The sequence below is a fragment of the Periplaneta americana genome, chromosome 15 (genome assembly GCF_040183065.1).
Source record: "Periplaneta americana isolate PAMFEO1 chromosome 15, P.americana_PAMFEO1_priV1, whole genome shotgun sequence".
Lineage (NCBI taxonomy): Eukaryota > Metazoa > Arthropoda > Insecta > Blattodea > Blattidae > Periplaneta > Periplaneta americana.
The window spans coordinates 116,880,717-116,903,629 of record NC_091131.1 but is presented as its reverse complement, the minus strand read 5'-3'; the positions used below and the strand labels follow the sequence as shown (position 1 = coordinate 116,903,629).

Below are 22,913 nucleotides of genomic sequence, written 5' to 3'. Positions count from 1 at the left end.
TATTATACTATGGTCTAATAGGACAAATTCATGAATATTCCTATAAAATCTTTGAAACGTAATTTTTTCACAGCAATCCAATTTTTAACAAACAAGTTAAATTTCATATTGTCATCTTAATTTTATTGCAAGATCAGTACTAGGTGGTAGGTCTCTCTATAATAAATATAGAATTGTTGTAATTCGAACATGTCACAGCATCAAGCACAGGGATTATATTGAAGGAGGTGTAGGAGGACTATGCCTTATGTCGATGTTGATTTTGTTACTCTGACAGTGAATAATCAGAGAATGGAAGACGATTATGGATTAAAAAATACTCACATTTAAATAAGTAAACATTTTTTTAAGTTCAAGGGGAGTTCAAACCCAGTAAACCCCCCCCCCCCCTCCACTTGTGTACGCCCCTGATTTCTCCTCTCCATGAGTGTCAATTTTATAAGATTTCATTGCTTAAAATTACAAAAACTATTGAAATTCTTTTTATCATCATTAAATTATTCATTAATAAGACTATTAATTGGTACCCAGATAGCATCACTTGGAGAAATATAAGTAACATACTGCACAACAATGCAGAAAAAAGAAAAGTGATTCCGGTATAATGTGTAAACTTAAAGACGAGATTAAGTAAAATAATTAGAATTTACATTTCATATGACATCTTGCTTTTTTAAATAAACAGATAAAGTAAATGTAAAATTGGTCCACTGCTGTGGAGTGGTGCTTAGCACGTCTGGCCATGAAACGAGCAGACCCAGGTTCAAATCCTGGTTGGGGGTTTTCCGAGGTTTTTCCTCAACCAATTGAAACAGAATTGCTTGGTAATTTTTAAATTTGGGCCTCGGACTCATTTCGCCCCATCATTAATTCACATATCATCAACCATACAATAGCCCGGGTTAAGTTCACAGTGCAGTGTGCTGTACTTGTACAAGAGTGCGGCCATTTGGCTACTCAATCATTCACAGAATAGGAGTGATAAGCACAATATGCCTCAGGCTGCAGTGCAAGCCTTTGGGTCCCTCCTCCATACAAGAGAGAAAAAAAATGTAAAATTGTCTGTATATTTTGTTACAGTTTTATTTTATTTTACAATACCTTTATTAAATGATCATATTCCAATATACTGTACCAAGGTCAAGCTATAATGGGGGAGAAGATAAATGATGTCCCCCATAATCTCGTTATATCGGGATTCTATGGTTTTGCTTTTCCCTTTAAGGAAACGGTTCTCTCTCTGCCTATGATCACTAGTAATAGAATTAACAGCAATCATTAATCAATCATAATTATATCACTGAAATGAAGTGCTTTTAAGCTATTTTTACTGTTTATGGTAACTCACTGATTTATAATACTGCAACTTAAAGCTTTATCTTGCAATTGCATGCAAGGATATTGAATGATTTTAGACATCAACAAAAAAATTATCAATTTTTATTGGCAAAACGAGATAGTCTGATCCCAGAAACCAACAAGATAGTACTTTATCTTCTAATTTAAAGGAGACTGTTACTTGCAAAGTGTATATAGGTATCCAATGAGTTTGCTGATGGCAGAAAGACAGACAAATGAACGACTAGAAAGAAATTTAGAAATATTGAACAAATTAAGATGATAATACTTTTTATAAATAAATGTGATTAAAATGTTCTGAAATGTAAAATTTATTGTTTTAACTTTAAATTAAACGAGAAATTACATTTTGAATGTATAGGTGACATGTGAAAACATGCTTCAATGTATTTTCTTTTAAATACATTTATATTTAGAAAAGAAGTATGATTTAATGTAATACAGTCAATTATTATTAAGAAAGGATCCAGCTTTCTCATAAATTTTCACAAAAATAACAACCGTTAATGTTATCTTCATATTTTTAGTTACTAAAGCTAGACTTATTTTAACTTCTCGTAAAGATGACATGTGCCTAATGCACTACAAAATGTTGGGAAGGGAGGCAGGAACTTGCAAATAAATTTTCTTACAAAGAAGCATTCTCCTTCCTCCCAACCCCCACTCCTTAGTTGATCCATTTACTTGATGGAACGTCATGTATGGTTCACGCATCTGTTATCAATTAGCACATATTATCCACGAAGTTTTAAATGCAGCTCGCAATACTATGCTACTCAAAGGAACATGGATGTTTCCTCTCAGTTTGTAAATGAATCTCAGAACACATAATGTTCTTTATTATATGCTTAAAAATGAGAAAGAGGAAGAGAAATTGCACTTAGTTCATTCAATACCTACCAGGGGACTACCATTTAAAATTCAGTAACCATAGAAAATATTCCCAAAAATTCTTTCCATATTATTGTATACCAGTGCATATTTTTATGAACTGTTGCAACTTTTACTGACAGAATTGTCAAGACAGACAGAATAAGACATATCATCATCACCATGTGAATCAATGCACTACCTTTTAGACTTATAACCTGTATAAATTACAGCTCCCAGTCAAATGGTTACTGTAAAATACAACAGAAATGACTTCGTAAAGTACCAGAGACAAAGTTACAAAGCATTATTCCTACACCAACAAGTCACTTCATCACTCATGCATAAAACTTCTGGATGATCGATAGTTATTTCTTAAAACATTTTATATAGAGGTTTGAATAAAACTCCATAGCCCTGCCTGTAACTGTAATATTTTACTTCTTGTTATGAAATAAATTCTTCTATAGCCAGGAATTTTTTAATTTCCAACAGTGCCGATTTATGAAAAATTCAGTACCTACTAAAATGCCTTCCTTTCCTGTAAAGGTAAATCATTCCACAATTCATACATATGGCTCCTCCAACTTGACGCCACAAAGCCACTTCTAAGAGATAATTTATTCTGTATTCTTTAATTTTAGAGTTATTTTAAAGAGTTGATCGTATAAACTTTTTTATGAAACATTGTTATACAACTAATAAAATCAACTGCACTTCTTAGTTAAACATTTTGTATTGGTGGGTAGCCCACTTGTCTAAATTGTGTCCAGATCTGAAATCTGAGCCTACACTGTTCAACATTGCATGTTATTTCCTACTCGTGTGTGTACATACTCTTACTTGTCTTGCATTACTGCATTCAACTTTATTTGTTTCAGTGTGTACTAGTCATGGATTGCACATGGCAGTTTGAGTGTTCGTCTAAACAACTTTTATAGATACGGTACATCTGGAAGTTCACATTCAATTAGGGCATAAACGTCTAAGAACCAAATACCCTGTAAAAGTTCCGAAATTTAAGAAAATAATCAATTCTGATCATTATCATGTCAACTACAAAACAATCTGTGTTAAGTACCATTTTCTAAGAAGTTTATTTACAATGTTTAATTTTCCTTAAGGAAATTAAATTTTAATAGTAATATAAGTAATGAAATAGTGTTACAAAGGCACTCTTGTTTAAATGCTAAACTGGAAACGAAATTGCCTCTTGAATTTAACTATTACAGACTGGCCTTCAAAAATGGTTTCAGGTACTTCTGGAAAGATATATTAACAGGTTCTTTGTTTAGTGGACTTTTAGATGCTTCTTCAAAGAGACGTTCATAAACCCGTCCATCATAACAGCCCAGAGCAGATGATAAGATCTCATCACAGATATCAAAGCCATCCACAATGCCAACAGCATTTGGGCGAATCTGTGCCAGGAGTTGCTCCATCCATTTTTGAAGGCTGGAAATGTCTTGTGATGTCACATCTGAATACTGTTAACATAGAAAATAGGAAAAATAAAATTAGTTATTAAGTTGTCTGTTAAATTACTGAGACAGTTTTACAGGCAGGTCTGATGCTTGTGACATTAAACTGAAATTAGTTTTTGTGTCATAATTACCAGATATTTTAAATTATCAACTCTAGTTTTTTCAGTTTCACTTACAAGATACTGGTTGTAACAGCTTTAATTTATTGCAGATCTGTATGAAATTTCAGAAATTATTATTCAGAGGTGTGGTGGTGGTGGTGATGATGATGATGCTGATGCTGACGCATAGAAGTTATTCAAGCTTCATACACAGATATATTTTGATGTACCGAAGTACATATGATATTTCCATGCAGATATTCTGCGTCATCATATGATGAAAGAGTGATGGAACGGAGAAAATTTCTCTCCGGCGCCGGGATTTGAACCCGGGTTTTCAGCTCTACGTGCTGATGCTTTATCCACTAAGCCACGCCGGATACAACCCCGACGCCGGTTAGAATCGTCTCAGATTAAGCTCCATCTCTTGGGTTCCCTCTAATGGCCGCCCTCTCCACTACGTCATAGATGTCTATGAACGCAGGACCGAAGTCCATACATGTGTTGAGATGCACTCGAATGAGTGACTGGTTGGCCGGGATCCGACAGTATGGGCGCCGGAAATATCATATGTACTTCAGTACATCAAAATATATATGATATGCATAATAAATCACTTTGTGATTTAAGACGGCGCCCATACCGTCGGATCCCGGCCAACCAGTCACTCATTCGAGTGCACCTCAACACATGTATGGACTTCGGTCCTGCGTTCATAGACATCTATGACGTAGTGGAGAGGGCGGCCATTAGAGGGAACCCAAGAGATGGAGCTTAATCTGAGACGATTCTAACCGGCGTCGGGGTTGTATCCTGCGTGGCTTAGTGGATAAAGCATCAGCACGTAGAGCTGAAAACCCGGGTTCAAATCCCGGCACCGGAGAGAATTTTTCTCCGTTCCATCACTCTTTCATCATTCATACACAGAGCTCGCCAAAGAAACTGATGGAGCTGAGAAAAAATTCATGAACTATAAAGCAGCGATTCTCAACCTATGGTATGCATACCACTGGCAGTACGTGAGCCACTGCTGGGTGGTCCTTAAAGTCTGAAATAAAAATATAAATTGTAATGAAATAAAAATATATAGCTGTTTTATGTATATTTTATGGAACACTTCATTGAATAAATTCGAAGAGTAACTGTTTCTTAATTAAACAGACTCTGGGAGCTTTCCATAATAAATTTTGTTAGTGGTACAGCAAATTTCCTAAGTTATAAATACTGGTACCCCATTAAAAAGTTGAGAACTGCTGCTATAAAGAATCAGAGCATGTAGTCTGTTTCTATGAGCCTCAAGATAGATGCTCGTGACTGTTCCACCGAAACTTCATTCATGGTCTTGACATTCCTTTTGGAAGATAATGGAATGTTTATTTTGGGTGCCTATGTCTTTACATATAGGCCCTACTGTAAATAATTTTTTCCAGTTTTGTTGTTCTTAAAATTCGTTGACTATATAAGGGACCTGAAGTGCTGCTGAGAATTTGAGAGTAGAAGACAATAATTTTCTTCCTTGGAACAAAGTACATTTACTTTCATGTTAAGATAGTAAGATAATCTACAATTGAAGAGGGTGATTCCAAAATGAGTTCAGTCCATTTTTATGAAAGTACTGGGCTAATTTTTTATCCATCAGTCTATGGACTGAGCGAATTTTCAAGTGACATGCACAATAACAAACTTTTAGGCAAGAACTGGCATTGTTTTGGAAGAAAATAAGCTTAAAATATGATAGAGGTCCAAAAAAATCATGTATATGTATAAATCATAAAAATGGTCAAACTAACTGAGCCGATTTTGGGATTACACTCTTCAATTTAAACATGTTAAATTCTAGCAAGGGCTTAAATATAGAGTATGGCTAGAGAAACTTGACGATTTTTAACACATAATGAAGAAGCTAATCATAATTTAGATTTAATTTATTGTTACAAAAGCCATTTACTGTTACCTTGTATCAAAATGTCTCTATTTACAATAAAATCCCGTTTTTTAAGAATAATTTAAGTCTCAGCCAAATTACCATAAGAATAATGTAATTAAATTCCTCCACACTGTCAACAAATAATTAATTCCCGCATCTAAAGAAACCCAATTTAAGGAATACTTTTCAAGTGGATTTTGTGATACTGAAGCCCGAAATATCGACTTAACTTTCAATAATCAATAGTACTATTATATTCGATACCACATCTCAATTGATATTAATGCGGCATGTGGCAGCATTATTCTTTATGTTCTTGCTTTGTGTTGCTTTCACAAAGTGCTTGCTTTGTTCCCGTGAGTTATGTGCATCCTGTTTCCAAGTTTTTTTGATAGTTTATGCATCATAATGACGACTAAATGGAAGACATTAACTATCGGACAGAAAGTGAAATTACTAAATGATCCATTGATTAAAGTTCACGTTAACACTTTGTTTGTTAAAAACATAAAATTACTTAGTCATACGTTAAAAAGTGCTAAATGATGTCGAGACTAATCTTCAAATAATGCTATTGCAAAACACACACACACACACACACACACACACACACACACACACACACACACACACGGGTTGCAATTACTTCTTTATGAGGAAAAAAGAAAGAAATTTTCAATGCCAATTTCAGTGTAATTCGAGTTCAACTAAATGGAAAAACATTCGTGTCTCACCATTTGAAAAGTTAAAAAATATAATAATGAAGTACTGTAAATAATAATTGTAGGCCTAATTATGTATAAATGATTATAATGTTTGGTACCATATATAACTTACATGTTAGTAGTAGCAATTTGAGCCTTTCCTTCCCATTTCATGTAAACCCCCTTTTAAGGGAAAGAAAAGTAATCCCTCAGTGATTCGTTAAAAAGAGGTTATACTGTATTTTTAAACAGCACATCATTCAAATAATGTCATTATTATTTCATGCACGCCTCCATCCTTCTTTGCAAGTTTCTCATCATTCGTCTCCTGGTGTCTTCTCCAATCACTGCTATTTTCTTCCAAATTTCCCTCTTCAGTTATTCAATTTGTAGGGTCTACTGATGAAAATTGAAGCAACCCTCAAAGGAAGTACTCACAGGCAGTGAGATCAGGTGAATGTGCGGGCCATGAAAAATCACCTCCACACAAGATAATATTTCCATGCTATCACAATATTGGCAGTGGTTCATCTTGTTGGAACCATACAAATGAGAGTTCAATTCCATAATGCTAAAATTGTAAGTCAGGAAGTTGAGTAACATTTCAATACATCGAAAAGATGTGACAGCCCTCTTCAAAAGAATACAGATCAATGATTCCGAAATTTCTTACACATTTGTTATGTAGAAGATGCTGATGGAGTTGCTGTGGATTTTCCTCTGCCCAAAATGGAAATGCTGTTTATTTACACAACCAGACAAATGAAAACGTGCTTCATCTGTCATGAGAAGAATAGTTTCGTTGTTTAAGATTTGGAGCAATTGCTGTAATAATGTACTGCGACTTGTCAAATCACATCACTCATCTCTTGCAGTCTCACCATCTTCTATGTATGAAATTTCAGATCCATATACACATAGCTTCCTCTGATTGATGTTGTGACTGACTTGTACATCTATTATCAGGCAGTACATCTCACTTGACGATATGTGTCACAGGAAGAACAATTGTTTGTATACCTACATCTGAAGTCTGACTAGTGTAATATGTAGCTAGTTGGCACTGTATGCAACTGAGGGGGAAAGGAACTGGCCACCTTATCCAATTGTCTCCTGGCCTAGTTGCCTCATAAGTGGTGCCTTGTTGGTATCACTTGTGAGGTTCAGACCTGTCTTCAGACATTGACTAAACAACAACAAACAATACCTGTAGCTTTGTGATATTGCAACTTCAAACCTTTGTGTGGCATGGTACATCAGAATGTCTACGAAATAATCACTGAGTTGCTCTGTTTAAAAAAAAATAAAATGTGCATAACAAAGGAATTATTTTGAGCACTCAAATTATCTATGGCAATAATTACGCTAAGAAATTATAAGTTTTTCGGCCTTAAAATGATGCTGAGTGTTCCACAACTCCACAGTTACAAAAGTGGCAATAATTAAGCTAACAAAAATCTGAATGATAAAATTTCCTGCCTTGTCGGTATTATAATTTGCCAACAATAAGAATCATAAAATCGTCAGGTTCCTCTGCTGAATCCTGTACAATAAGGCAAAAAATATACCTGCCACTGGAAGGAAAAGATTATAGGCTTTTTATTATTATTATTATTATTATTATTATTATTATTATTATTATTATAGTACCTATTTTTATGGAATAAAACAGGTTTAAAAATAAAATTACATCACAGGAATCCGGTAGCCAATACCTTAAATCAGTGGTTCCCAACCTTTTTTGACCGACGACACACTTTACTTAACGCCCACGATATCACGACACACTTATTTGATTTTATTATTATTAACAATAATAATAATAATAATCATCATCATCATATCCTTCACGTATTAGACCCTACAGGATCTGTTACGGTCTCATGCCAGTGCTTGCGTGGTCTTCCCAATAATAATAATGACTACTTTTCTTCTGGAGAAAAAGGGTGGTCGAACTCTATGTAGAATATTTTATAAGGGACGGGGAAATGGGATGTCAAAATTTTCAAAATTAATCCTGAACTGTGTGAAAAATATTAAACTTCTGCTCTAATTTTAGAATCAAAAGAGGTTACTGTTCACTGCACGGGAATTTTGTCGTTTTTAACCTCCTTTTCGTCAAACTAAGACTTCCAAGATCTAAGAGGAATTCAAAGAAAAATTATATTAAAAACATAGTTATTCACACATATTTCGATGAAAAATGCAACAAGAAGGTGCCGTTCCAACACGTTCCACCAGGAAAAAGCACTGATAACAACTTCTATGTAGTGTCGGACATCCAGTATTGTATATAAGTTATGTTAACACGCAATAGAAAATTCTACAAGAACAAGCAGCAACTTGAGTGGCATTAGAAAAAAACAAAAGTATGTGTCAAAAATCCCAACCTATCTATGCTGGATGTCTGATAAAAAATTTTTATTATCGTTTTTGAAAACTCGCCTATTTAAATTAATGTGAAGTCTGTGCTTGATGGGTTGCACAGAGTTTCTCATATGTGGCCTTATGGCTGAAAAACTGAACTGAGCATTGTTGCAGGTGTTCACGTTTCATTGGTAAAGTCTGTCTCAAAACCAATATCAAAAGACTTCGTTGCAAATAAAAAATGTGTTGTAAAGAGACATTCTGAATGCAATAAAATTTATTTTTCAATTCCAAAATTTTGCAATACACTCCATGGAGCTGCGCGACACACCGGTTGGGAACCTTTGCCTTAAATATCTGAAACCAACAGATTTCATGGACATACATAACACAAGGTATTTTAAACTACCAATGTGAATAAAAAGTTAATAAAATAACAAATCTGAAATATTTACAAAAAGTAGTGAAAACTGAATAATTTGAAGGGAAAAATTGTTGTAGGGTCGGGTATCAATCCTGGGACCTCTAGTTGAATGTACCAGCGCTCTACAAACTGAGCTACCCAGGAACTCCACCTGACACCATCTCAATTTTTCCCCCTCATATCCACACAACTCGAGTGGGCTGACAAGAAGCCTGAGACCCACATCGAGTGCATACAAACTCTGTGTGACTTGGAATTGTGGTTTTCTGTTAATGTACCTACAGTAACATATACATCATCCAAGTCTAGTTTATCAGGTAAAGCTCCCTGTGAAGCAGACTTGAATAAGTTCAAAGGAAAAACTGTTCCGGGGCCGGGTATTAGAAATAGCTTGCTTTATATAAATAATTAGATACCAAAATGTCAGTATAAGCAACAGCTTCGGCACGCAACTTTAATGTGGCACGGAAGTTCAAATCCACATAAGGATATGTGAATACATGTGTGTGTGCACATACATACACACGCACGCACAAGCACACAAATATAAAAAAGAACACATACGCATAAAACAAAAATTTAAAAAATGCGCGCGCGCACATACACACACATTCCATAAAGTATAAGCGAATTTATAAACACAAGTAATGGGTGAGAAAGTATGAAACTTACCATCAGAAAATCTCCTGATTTCTGAAGCAACCAATAAACACCATACAGTTCGCTTAGTTGTGTTAACACTGTCTTGAGAGCATCTGACACAATTAACTCCGCCACAGTCTCAACAAATCTATTTACAATAATAGCACGTGCATGAGCCTACAAAAGACAAACAACCATAATGAGTCCATCATATATGAAATAACAGGTAATTAAATAAACAAAATCACAACAAGGAATTAAAAAATGATTGTGAATATATTCCTCATAAGTAACAAAGAAAAACTGTAAGTACTAATAAAATCATAAAGAAATTACTCTAAATATTAATAAAATATAATATCACTATAGTACAAAAACATGAACAACAATAATTTCTCAGAAAACAAAATCAATTGATATGGATTTTTGTGAAAGTCTATTAATGTAATAGTTCAAGTTTTACAGAAAACACCTTTTTTATATTTAAAGAACAAAATGTCAACTGAATAGTTAATATTTACCATATATTAAATATTCTCTATTCACAAACAATTGCGGCATTTTAATAAAAATTGGTGAATCTCTTTACAATTTGAGATTTTTATAGCTTATATGTTGATTTTTTTTAAAACATGGTAAATTTATTACTATTATGACAAACTTGGAGATCTAGTTTAGCAAAGGCAGCAAGCAACCTTTGCTAACCTTTGCTAAACTATGCTTATATTTGGATTGCAGCATTCTTATAGTCTGTCACTGACTTAGTAATCAGTTTCATTGCCAAGAACTCCATCGTCAAGGGGTAGTTAGAATTTCACAAAGAGTGTTATTATTCGTGCACTCACTTCCGCACACTGAGCTAGTTCTATAGACGTCATGTTCCATGCATCTTCAGGAGAAATTCCTCCACGAATTCTCCTATCCATGTTGTCTGCACACATCTTTATTTTCCTACAACATATAAGAATACACTAATATATTATATATTATTTTTGTTCATGAATGTTTGAGGGAAAACCAAGAAGAATTTAAGAATAAGATATGTGAATGCTACAGTATATCAGAAATAAATAAATGTTGAAGAGTTTATGTTCTTCAGTAGAGAAAGAAAACCGTTGTATTACAATGTTGTGACAAGACAACGGTTTTCTTTCTCTGCTAAAGAACATAAGAAACTTTTCAACATATACTTCTTTTCCTTTTCCGATCTATATTTTCGTCTTGATCTCCCTCACACGTCAAACCATTATGTGCAAAACTGTAACAAGCAAAATCAACTTACCCTGCTGCTACTTGTTGATGAGCCCTAACAATACATTCTGCTGTGTTCTCCCACCGTCGTAGACCAGTGTTACCAGTTACAGCATGCTTCAAGTACGCAACAGTGGGAGTCAAAGCCATGCCTCCAACAGCCTGCTGCCATGCCTTAATGAGATATCGGGCAGTCTGTAGAAGCAGGACAGTGTTCTCTCCTTCGTATGTGGATGCCGCAGTCACTAACCCATAAATGGAAGGCATACTGCTGCACGTCATGTAGCCATGCCCCCCACAGGCGAGGCGGCAAGTCTCCACACCATGTGCTACATCTGCTGTACATACTGCCTTCAGGCAACATGATAGTGCATGGAGCTAGAGTATAAATACAAATTAATACAGTTAATGAATATTCGGTTCTCAAACTTTTTTCTTGAACATTTTAAAAATATATTTCTAAAGTTTAGTTTCCTAAAACAAATTGTTTAGAACATTAAAAGTGGGACACAACATATTGCTGCAACTCTAAAGTAGGTACTTCATACAAATGCAACAACTGGATAAATAGTGTGTCTAAATTTTACCAAAGACAATACGCAAACTTAAGAGTAGCAGCAGCTATGTTGAAGTACCGCTTCAATATCTAACTTCGCATCATCTTGCCATAAATAAATGCAGCACAACTCTTACATGTTTCAACATTTCAAATATTTTTATATTAAACATTTTTTCTCTGGCGTAACATGTTTAACAGGAATAAACTTTGTTATTTATTTATCTTTGCTTGTGTAAACAACACAGAGAAAAAAAGTCTTTCAACTAAAATGCCATATTTTTTAAAATAAAAGACTTTCAATTAAGAGCACATATTTTCAAATAAAGATTCTGATATTCTGTATCATTATGAACAAAATACTTCCAACAATTCAGTTCTTTTTTTTTGCAATAGCACAGAAATGGTTTTCCTTATTATTCTAAAAAGTAACATATTTGACTTCATTTATAAATTATATGATTTAATTCGATTAGTGCCATTAATTTTTCACAAATTCACATAAAATAGCTATTCATACAATGCAGTAATTCATATGCTATTTTTAAATTATAAAAATCTGTTTTAAAAGTTATATAAAACTGAAAAATATCAGTGCGTTATAATGAGATTCTAAATATATTCTTTATTTTATTAAATATTCAGCAGTGCTGTGAAATCAAACCTGTGAAGAACAAGTTGTCAAATTTATTGTGGAAATTCGCCTGCACGTAACAAGAGTTGCTTACAATTAGTAATGTTTAGGTGAGGGGTTTGGACTTTTTCCATTGCTGGTTGTCACAATAAAAAAATTAAGACACAACGTTTCGAAGGGTGGTTCTCCCTTCGTCTTCAGGTGGAAGGAAGGAGAGAAAGGAAAAAACCTACTGTTGGGATCGTTACATGCAGCTATTCTGTATGACTGACTGACGTAATTCCACACTGCTCTGCTAGATGTCAAGTCCACGATATTTCGCACTCACGTCAATTACAATTAGTGGCTAATGATCCTTTAAGAAAGGACTCATAATTATTGTAGGCAGCTACGGCAAATACCTTACCATAATAATACCGGACAGCTAGCAGTTCTGCGTGTGAACAACGCTGATGCTGCTACCTAGGCGGCCGATGTGGCGATACTCGCGAAACAAGCTGTAATCAACTGCAATATATATTGTTGCTGGGCTAGTTAATAGTTTTATTAATTAGTGCTGCGTTAAAATGTCAGGGTGTATATGTGCTGTTTATAACTGCTACAATTACAGCATTATAAATTGCTCCAAATCGTACTTTCGATTTCCGAGAGATCATAAAATGTGAGTCAACAAAATTCTTTATTAGGCCTAATGCCTTTGTCTCTGTGTTGATAGAACAATAAAAATTAGCTTTTTTATTTAGTCCTAATAAATGAATATAAGTTAAAATATATTGGAAATTTTAAGGTTTTAGCAAATTAAGTTTTATTGTTGTCCACATGCCTTTACTAATTATTATAAGCATCAGATTACTACCATTTTTATCTTTGCAGTTGTCAGCAATGGGTATCATATGCGTTATTGTAAATGTCAGAATTAATTTTGTCTCACTAATGCAGAGAAAAAATACGCAACAATTAATTACAGAAAATAATATGAAGCATGGAATATTTCTCATAATATGCAACTTTGATATAAAATAATATTAGATTAAATACTATTCAACATTTCTTAAGTGTCTCGTATATTATTCCACATTAGTACCTCACGTTTTAAACAATAGTCCAATTCCTGCTATGTTAATATTTGTATTTGTGGACGTAATTCCACACTGCTCCGCTAGATGTCAAGTCTGCGATATTTTGCACTCACGTCAATGCTGCTAGTATACAGCTGTCTGGTATTATTATAGTAAGTCATTTGGCTACGGTGCAGCTCCTTTCCATTGATGACTTCTAAGTATTAAATACGGTTTGAGACGAAATAATTGTGGTCTTGTGTGATTATTATTCTTCCATGCCATAGGTGAAGAATTTAGATATTACAACTAAAAGTAGAAATAATTGCTCTGAAGAAATAATATTATTTTCTCAGCTTATTCTATTGTATGTAAAACAGAAAATCACCAAAATAATTTGCCATTGTGTAGTTAAATTCCATAATCCATTCATTCATAGTTTTCTATACAAGGGCAGGTCTTTCACTGTAAACCCAGCATTCACCAATATTCCCCATTTTAAATTCAAATAGACTCATTAATGTTTTATTAAAAATTATGTATGTTTCATGTGTATCATTCCTGAATAACTGCATACTGAATATGAACAAAAGTGACCGAACACCTGAGGAGAAATTATTATACTAATCCAAATAGATAGACAGAAAGATGTCAATGTCCAAATCACTTTTTCAGTACTGGTATCAAGGATGCAGACAAAGTATCTATTTCAGTGAAAATTTCGAAATCGACCTTTTGCAGCAGCACAGTTCTTTCTCTTTAGGATTCACAAATGATAAAACAAAAAAGTACTCTTCTTAATTCTTACTATTCACTATCATGAACGTCTTTCATTAGTAACAACTCTTTAAAATTATCCATATTCTACGCAGTCTATGAGACAATTCCACAGCATCAGAAAAGCTGTTACGAGGTAAACTGAAGTATTTGGAGAAAACCTGCTCTCTAGCCACGTTAACATTACAAATCCCACAGAATCTGCCAGAAATCGAACTTTGGTTCCTTTACGTTTGTCGAGAAATTACAGCTGGACCAACAAATAATGAAATATTCACGAATGGTGTTGTGCTAGTAAATTCAAAGACAGTAGTTGCTATTCAATGAATGCTTGTCCCCTGGGACACAAATCTCACTGGAATATGATATGGTGTAGTAGTTTTTCATTGTATTTTGTGTCAGTGATGGTATGACAGTGTAATATTATGCAATTTTTCACGAAATTATAGTTCACTACCACATCTCGTTGCTGAAATAATATCAGCCATTATGTTAAAAATTGGATTTCTGTGGTCTGATGTTAAGACAGAGACAATATTCATAGGTACCTCTGGCAGTCTGTCCAAGTCTCCCTCTTCAAGTTCTGCTGTCACTGAATTGTACATATTCCATAACCAGGCGGCATTGAAACGAAGAGCAAAGCATGCTGCCAAGTTTGGAAATAACTTGTATTGTTGAGTTGTATAGTCAAGAATCTGTGGTTCTGGTTCACTGAAAAAGACATATCAAAATATTTTATTATAAACAATGATAAAATGAGATCTAGATAATCATTATATAGGTAAGGTACTGTTAGTCAATATAAAACTTGTAAGCAATATAATAAATAACAGAATAAACCTAAATAATATATTATACGAATTAATTACCCTGGTTTAAGTTCAGATTGTCTTCGCACTGCACTGTAGCGTATTGAAATAGTTGCGGCTTTGGACATATAGCCTGCCATATCTTGAAGAATGACAACTCTTACAAACATCATGGTCCCATATGTCAGTTTATCACTTGGAGATTTTACATATGTTCCATCCTGAAAATCACAAAACATGAAACTTCACTAAAGAATAATAAAGTAAATATGATTTCTATACATACATAATAATTCTACAGTACAAATATGCAGTTAGTCTGGCACATGCAAGCTTAATATATCAATATAATTTATATTGTATACAAGAAGAATCTTCTGATATGTAAATACAAATAATGCATATAATACAGTGCCCAGCTATTTTATACAGCCTATTGATAGGATCATCAATGTATCTATATTACGGTATCTCTCTATGAGCAACAGATCAAAGATGGTACTGTACCTATAATGAAGCATGTGGAGACGAATATATAGTGCACCAAGTAACTACTACAGATACCACTACTACTACTGCTACAACTGGTGATGGTGGTAATGGTGAAATATTGATATGAGAAAACTGCAATACTCAGAGAAAACCTGCCCTAAAATTAAATTTGACTTTTCAGAATCTGAATGCATGGAAAAGTCAATGTTTTAGACATCCATTTAACAGTACATCTTTCCCTTGGATCATGTTGATCAGATCTCGAAGCCAGAAATACATTTAATCCAGTTCTTGCTCTCCCCATGACACAATGTTTCTTATCTATTTTCATGTCTCTGTCAGAATTTGAAGAACAGCAGATTGAACTCAGATACTGTAACTAAGCTTTAGAAAAAAGGCTTTAAAATGAAATGACTGTGAAAATGGAGAAGAATCTTTGGGTTTTCATGTAGGAAAAATTGAAGACCTGGTGCAAAAACCAGGTAAGTCCAGAAATGAACATTTTACAGGAGATAAAATAAACTTTCCACAAAAATTGAATATGTATTAATTTCGAACTAATTTTTTACACGATAATTATTTAGGAAATTAGTGAATTTTTAATGTAATTACCATTCATCCACAGAATTTTTTTTAAATGGTGGACTTGATTGTTTTTGTCCCGAAAATACAACAGATTTCTTTGTCATGTTTGAACGTCATTTATTTCTAGTTTGAAAATAAATCTACGAAACTTACTTCAGTCTTAGGTGAGTTTCCATTGAGGAATTAATGCATATATATATATATATATATATATATATATATATATATTACGTATATTATATATTTTCAAACAATTACTATTGTACTATATTTTAAAGCTTCAAGTGTTTAGTGCAGCCAATAAGAGTAAGCTTATAATCATTTTTTTAACTTGGTTATTTAACGACGTTGTATCAACTAGGCCTACTGGGTTATTTAGAGTCAATGAAATTGGTGATAGCGAGAGAGTATTTAGCAAGTATTCGCCACAGATTATCTAGTATTTGCCTCATGTTTGGGGGGAAAACTTCAGAAAAACCAAACCAGGTAATCAGCCTACGCGGGAATCGAACCTGTGCCTGAGTGCAACTCTGGTTTACCAGGCAAATGCGCTATTAGTGTCTGATCTTGGGGGACCGAAGCTGTTGTTAAAATTGGTACTGAAAAATAGGTCTACAGGGAAAGAACATGACCTGCCTTCTATCTAGTGGGAAGATCTGTCTGTTTTTTGACGCAAATAAGTGAAACAGCCGAATCCTTTTCAACTGTAGAGACATTACTAAAAGTCAGACTTGACGGATTCTTGCACAAAAGTATGCAGTATATATTTATCTATGCAATGCATACTAAATGTAGATTTTGAAAAAAATTGGACTTGACCGGTTTTTTGCACCAAGATCTTCAATTATAAGATTATGCCAAAAAGATTCATCAATCAAAAGATTTAAATGACAATATTTGATTGAAATTCATCTCCATCATCTTCAATAACAATGGAAAAGTAATTTCATAGTTACAGATGTGTGTGTGTGTGTGTGTGTGTGTGTGTGTGTGTATGAGAGAGAGAAAGTGCGTGCACTTATTCCCATGCCCACTCCTTTATAACTATAAGTAATCCTCGTGGATGGATAATTGTTGAATTAGCTGTCAGTAAGATCTGTGAACATATCATAGTGCTAATATGAAAAACAAAATTACTTCAAGAAAACCTATTTTAACAGTTTCTCTAAAATTTCACACTGGATTCAGCAGGATTAGAACTTGGGTCTCTAGTATGAGAATCTGACATTATGTTCCAAAATATGTAAAAAAAAAAATAAAAGAACCACGACCTCCTTCCTAGCCCATCTTATAACTCTTCACACTTATTCTGTCATCACTATCAGACACATTCCATGACAGACCAGCCATCTGTCCAGTAAGTAGAGAATTAAATGGCTAAAGTTACATCTTGCATTGGAAGATAGTTGTGGCAACCGAGGAATACATGGAAATGGCAAGTAAAAAAAACAGAGGCCAACACTTTTCAGTATGTTTACTTCTTCACTGTAAACAAGTTGCCATTGTAAAATTATTAATTCATGCATCTGTTCTACCACATGGAGAAATTGTTTATATCAGGCTATAATGGTCTCTTCTGACTCTAATGAATGTGTGGAAGACTACAGAATGAGGGAACACTTTATGTAAATACAGTACTGAAATTGTTACTTTTAAAAAACTTCATACTTATACAATATTTTTTACAATATACAGAAAACTGTATTCATTTGTGTACTGATTTCATAAATTTGACTCTTCTTTAATGTTAATATTTAATATTTGAGGAGAAAAATTCGGCGCTGGGGATCAAACCCGGGTCCTTGGTTCTATGTACCAAGTGCTCTGACCACTGAGCTACGCCGAATTCAATCCACAGCACCGGACCGAATCCTCCTCCTTCAATGTTTCCCTTTGTGGCCTGACTCCAAGTTAGGCATATATGTTGTTGAGCGAATTTTCTCCTCAAATATTAATTGTCAATATTACAGATATTATTCTGCAGGACAAATTAATAAATTTATAATATCTTCTTTAATGGCTAGAACACATCATTTCGTAAAACTATTGTATATCACCACTGCCACAACCACTGTTCAGCCATTGGTCCTTTGTGTGTTATTATCTAGTTTTCTCTCTTTCTCTATGAAGTAACAATATCTACTATGACAAAGCCTTTCCAATAAGTCGTCATGAAAAGTAAAAAGAAGCGCTAATTCATTATCTCATAATTATTGATGTACAAATAAGAGTATATGCCTTCTATCAGGGCAGGGTACTTGCAAAACACTAGTTTCAAAACTAGGAATAGGAAACTACTCTCCTTTCGCAATTTTTCCGACAACGAATGGAACAATTTGTACATACTCCATGGATAACATTACGTGTGCATGGTTCCCACACATTCTTGTCGATTATCCCACCTTTCAAAATTACTATCTAATCTCCCAAAGCACCATGCACTAGAATGCCAAAAAAAAATCAACTTTACAGGAAGCTAAACCTGGATGCCAGATTCGCACAATAATCAGTTATTCCATTATAATACTTGTGCGAGAGCATACCTGGAGATGGAGGAGGATGTTAATTTCGAACAGCTTAAAATGTGATCATGATCATGAAGCATATCATTTCTTGCCTACAGAACTGTCTACTATTAACGTCCACTGATAATATTTCTTACTTATCCTAAGTTGGAGTACTTACTGTAACACACCATATTGTTACAAACATTCCATACAATTCATTCCTTGAGTTTTGACACACATCTTTTCTGCTTTTCACTTCATTATCTCCATAACTATTTATAATAATATGCAGGGGTATAGTTGTAAATGAAATAGTACCAGGGCAAATCGTGAAAAGATTATTATTATTATTATTATTTTAGGATAAACCACGATAAGATGCCCTTCAAGGAACTATGTGTAAACTGTATTTACTACTGTGAATTTGGCGGGTTATCTATTATAATTTTATTATTGAATTACAAATTTCATGGATAGTAGTACAATATTAGCCCATTGTGTAATACGTCAAAGACATTAACCGCACCCATATGTACTTAGTTCTTTCGGAAAAAGAGGTATTTTATAGTTGTTATCCTGGAAAGTGAACCTTTACAATGAATAATCACATTTTCAAGATGAATACCATATTAATAGAATACAAGTTTTCCATTTAACATTTACTGTAATCAGAATCATAATCGCAGAGACTTCAATGCACCAATGAAAATAAAATTACTAACAAAAATTTCCAGAATTATGGCCGAGAAAGCAGTTTGAGAAAGAAGGCATAAGAAAAAAGTAGGATATATTGTAGCTGTATGTAGTCTTAAGCACACAGGTAATGGGGCTGAATAAGAGGGTGGGATGTTGTATATAGGCTTAAGTGCATAGTTGAATTCTGTGTTATTATTATTATTATTATTATTATTATTATTATTATTATTATTATCATTATTATTATTATTATTATTATTATTATTATTATTATTACTTATTAGTAATGCTGCTGTTATTATACAAACTACTAATCTATACTTATAAAATACAAAGTTGAGTAAGAAGCAAGTAAAGCAATTATTATTGTGTCCTGGTATGACTACACCACTGATAATATGCCATTTCTTGTCTTCAATTCCATCACTGCTATGTTCTTTATATCATTCTGGTGTTCGTAAGCAGCATTTAATATGCCATTTGTTATATTCTTATCAAATTCTGAACACTACACCACATTCAATCTCTCAAACCACGGTTACAAAGCTCATGCCTATCTTCACGACTGAAGTAAATGAAACTCCATTTCACTGTTCTCATATTTATTTATTCATTCTGGCGGAGATAAGGTCATCAGGCCTTCTCTTCCACTCAGTCAGAGCAAAAGAATATGTATAGTAATTTACAAATAGAAAGTCACTCAGGTAACAAGTGTACTGTGCACAGTAAAAATATCGCCAATTTTCGACACAAAAAAATTCTGAAAATATTGAGACCAAAAATTCTGAATCAATTAACGAGAAACAATTGATGAAGTGTAACTTAACATGGCTTAGATGAATCTTTCTCGTGGTATATATAAATGAAATAATGTACTGGAGGAAATGTTACAAGCAGCAACAATAGAGGTTTCACTGTATTTCATCAATTTCTACTTAAGCAGTACAATTTATAAATTGTCAATACACCTGACTTTACAGGACTCTCGAAACAATAACAGTGAATATTGATGATGATGATGATGATGATGATGATGATGATGATGATAAGGAATGATAATAATGCTAATGCTAATGATGATGATGATGATGATGATGATAATAATAATAATAATAATAATAATAATAATAATAATAATTGGTAAATAGGGATTACTTTTAATCATGTAATAAACCTGTACTGCTTGTAAGATTTCGCCCCAACTACTGCAAATGCTAGATGAAGTAGAGGGGAGGTGGAGAGTACTGGTGGAATGAAAGAGGAATAAACTATCCTGAGAGACCCACTCTACGAAGTTTGCTTTGTCCACTACAAATAGGTCAGGGATTGAACCAGTGCTGCTTGAATAGAAGACCAGCATGCTAGGTGAAGGACATTTAAGTGGAAATAACACTAAGTATTGCTTCCATTGTATGAAGTATTAAAGCTTTTGGCACTATTTGATACTCTGTAAATGAATAAAGGCAAAATTCTATATCCAACCCACCATTAATCTGTTATCAGGAGTTGAGAACAGAGGTCATCTTGATTATGACTGACGAGATCTGTGATGGAAAAGAATGGCAACAAGTTGATTCATATCTCGCTGGTCCTGAACCATCCACAAATTCAAATGTATATCAGTTAATTTGGATTATACTGTAAACAGTCAATGACTTAATTGCAACGTGCTCAGCAAAATCTAAAAATCAGTTATCCCAAGAGGTTACCTTCTCCTAGTGAGTGAAATTAACATACAAAATCGGTACTGGAGTATGTTTTCCCAGAATATTACATTTCCCTCTATCATCATACCACCTATTTTCTACTCCTATCTCATTCTCGAAAGTAATAAGGATAAAGCCAAGTTAATTATGCAGGATTGTGATATGGCTTTATTTTTTATAAACAAATTCTCCCCCATACAATCCAAGAGTGATATCTGTAAGCCTTACCTCAAGAACCTGAGCATTCTTCATCAGCATTTGTTCACGAGGAATACGAACATTGTCAAAACCAAGATAGCCATTATTTGTTGCATTCATACCAAGTTTCGTACCAATTTCACCAATTTTAATACCTTAGGAAAAGAACAAAACAAAATAGAATTATTAACAGTAAAAAGGTACGGTAACTCTTCGTTTCATATACACAACTGTAGTAAGGAAAGAGTGATATCTATCTTCAAATCTTGAATTCAATGTTCAAATTTTTCGATTCAAGTATTAATAAACACTGTGATATTTACATTGCACTTCATTGTATTTATAATTAAGAAATGTATAGTATCATGTTTTGGTGTTTCGATAGACAATTCTAATGACAGAAAATATGAAATACTTAACAGACTACATAATGCAAACAAAAGTTTTTATGCTGTTCACAAATTATTATCTTCCCGTTTTTAAGCCAGAAATTTAAAAATCATTTTGTACAAAATACTAATCCTATCGGTACTATTATATGGATCGGGAACATGGAGTTTAACTAAAAAGGAAAAACACAAATTAATGGATTTTGAAAACAAAGTGTTGAGGAAAATTTTTGGTCCAATTTTTTACCCATATGAAAACAAGTTGAAAATTCGACATAATAATGATATTCACGAACTTTATAATCAACTGTCAATTTTAGATGTAATACAGACCAGAAGATTAAATTGGGCAGGAGATGTTATATGTATGGATGACTCCAGCAGCACAAAAATATATATGAACATCTTTAACAACACAAGGCCACTGGGAAGACCTCGAAGTAGATGGAAAGATGAAATTCAGAAGGAATGCGTGGAAATGGGAAGTATCAACTGGGAAGAACTAGTAAAAGACAGAACAGAGTGGTTTTGTGAAATCGACATGGAGTCAACATGCTCCATAATGTTCTTTGATCGATTGATAGTTGTTGTTTTCTAATGCCAGGCGTTTGACAATAAAGTCATTTGACCTCTTGCACTCCAATATTTTTCAAAGATATTATCATGGCCAGCCACTGAAGCATAGATTTTGAGGGATTGATTGATAGTAGCATGTCCTTTAAAATTCATGACGAACATGCATAATGTATCTGTATAAAGTATAAAAAATGTATGTCTCTAACTTTTTGTTACCTGGCATTGGTTTGTGTGTCTCCTCATCCCTGAGCTGCACAATAAACGGGTGAATACCATGGCACACTCCTTGCGTATGAAGCTGTGCTACAACAACAGCATAGTTTGCTGTATGGCCCACTGAAGAAGAAAAATAAATTGCTTAAGTATCAGTCAAATACAAAGAGAATTCAGTAAATAGGCCACAAATAGTTATGAAATAATGTGTATTTTCTGAAGGTGCATTATTATCCACTCAGATGGTAGTGCAGATTCAAGGTACACAGTCTTCTGTAGTAATAAATATTCAAATTCATATGTTGATTAATGTTTTTTAATAATAATTTGTGATCAATTTACTGACTTACTCTCGTAGTAATTATGAAACAACCCAATATTCTCTATTACTTCTTAATTATTTATGCTTAGTGTTATACAGTCGGATCGCCAGTTTATGGTCGTTATAGCCAATAGTCGCACAAACCGGGTTTTTGTTTTTGCTAAAAATTTCATATCTGTAAATTTTAAGCTGCACACTTACATGGCTAATGAACAGAATAGAGTTAAAACTTCGAAAAACATAAACAGAAATACAGTACGTACAGT

The 22,913-nt window shown here is 33.7% G+C and overlaps 1 protein-coding gene across 1 annotated transcript in view; it reads right to left on the bottom strand.

The window, feature by feature from the left end:
- Positions 1 to 2,830: 2,830 nt before the first annotated feature.
- Positions 2,831 to 22,913, bottom strand: part of ACOX1 (acyl-CoA oxidase 1) — a 50,890-nt gene continuing 30,807 nt past the window's right edge. Inside the window, exons 5-12 of the mRNA XM_069848035.1 lie at positions 22,329 to 22,448; positions 21,178 to 21,302; positions 15,024 to 15,184; positions 14,703 to 14,865; positions 11,161 to 11,507; positions 10,724 to 10,829; positions 9,909 to 10,055; positions 2,831 to 3,716 (exon numbers count right to left, since the gene is read on the bottom strand). Coding sequence (XP_069704136.1) covers positions 3,456 to 3,716; positions 9,909 to 10,055; positions 10,724 to 10,829; positions 11,161 to 11,507; positions 14,703 to 14,865; positions 15,024 to 15,184; positions 21,178 to 21,302; positions 22,329 to 22,448 — 1,430 coding nt within the window. The 3' untranslated portion in view covers positions 2,831 to 3,455. The remainder of the gene's footprint in view (positions 3,717 to 9,908; positions 10,056 to 10,723; positions 10,830 to 11,160; positions 11,508 to 14,702; positions 14,866 to 15,023; positions 15,185 to 21,177; positions 21,303 to 22,328; positions 22,449 to 22,913) is intronic.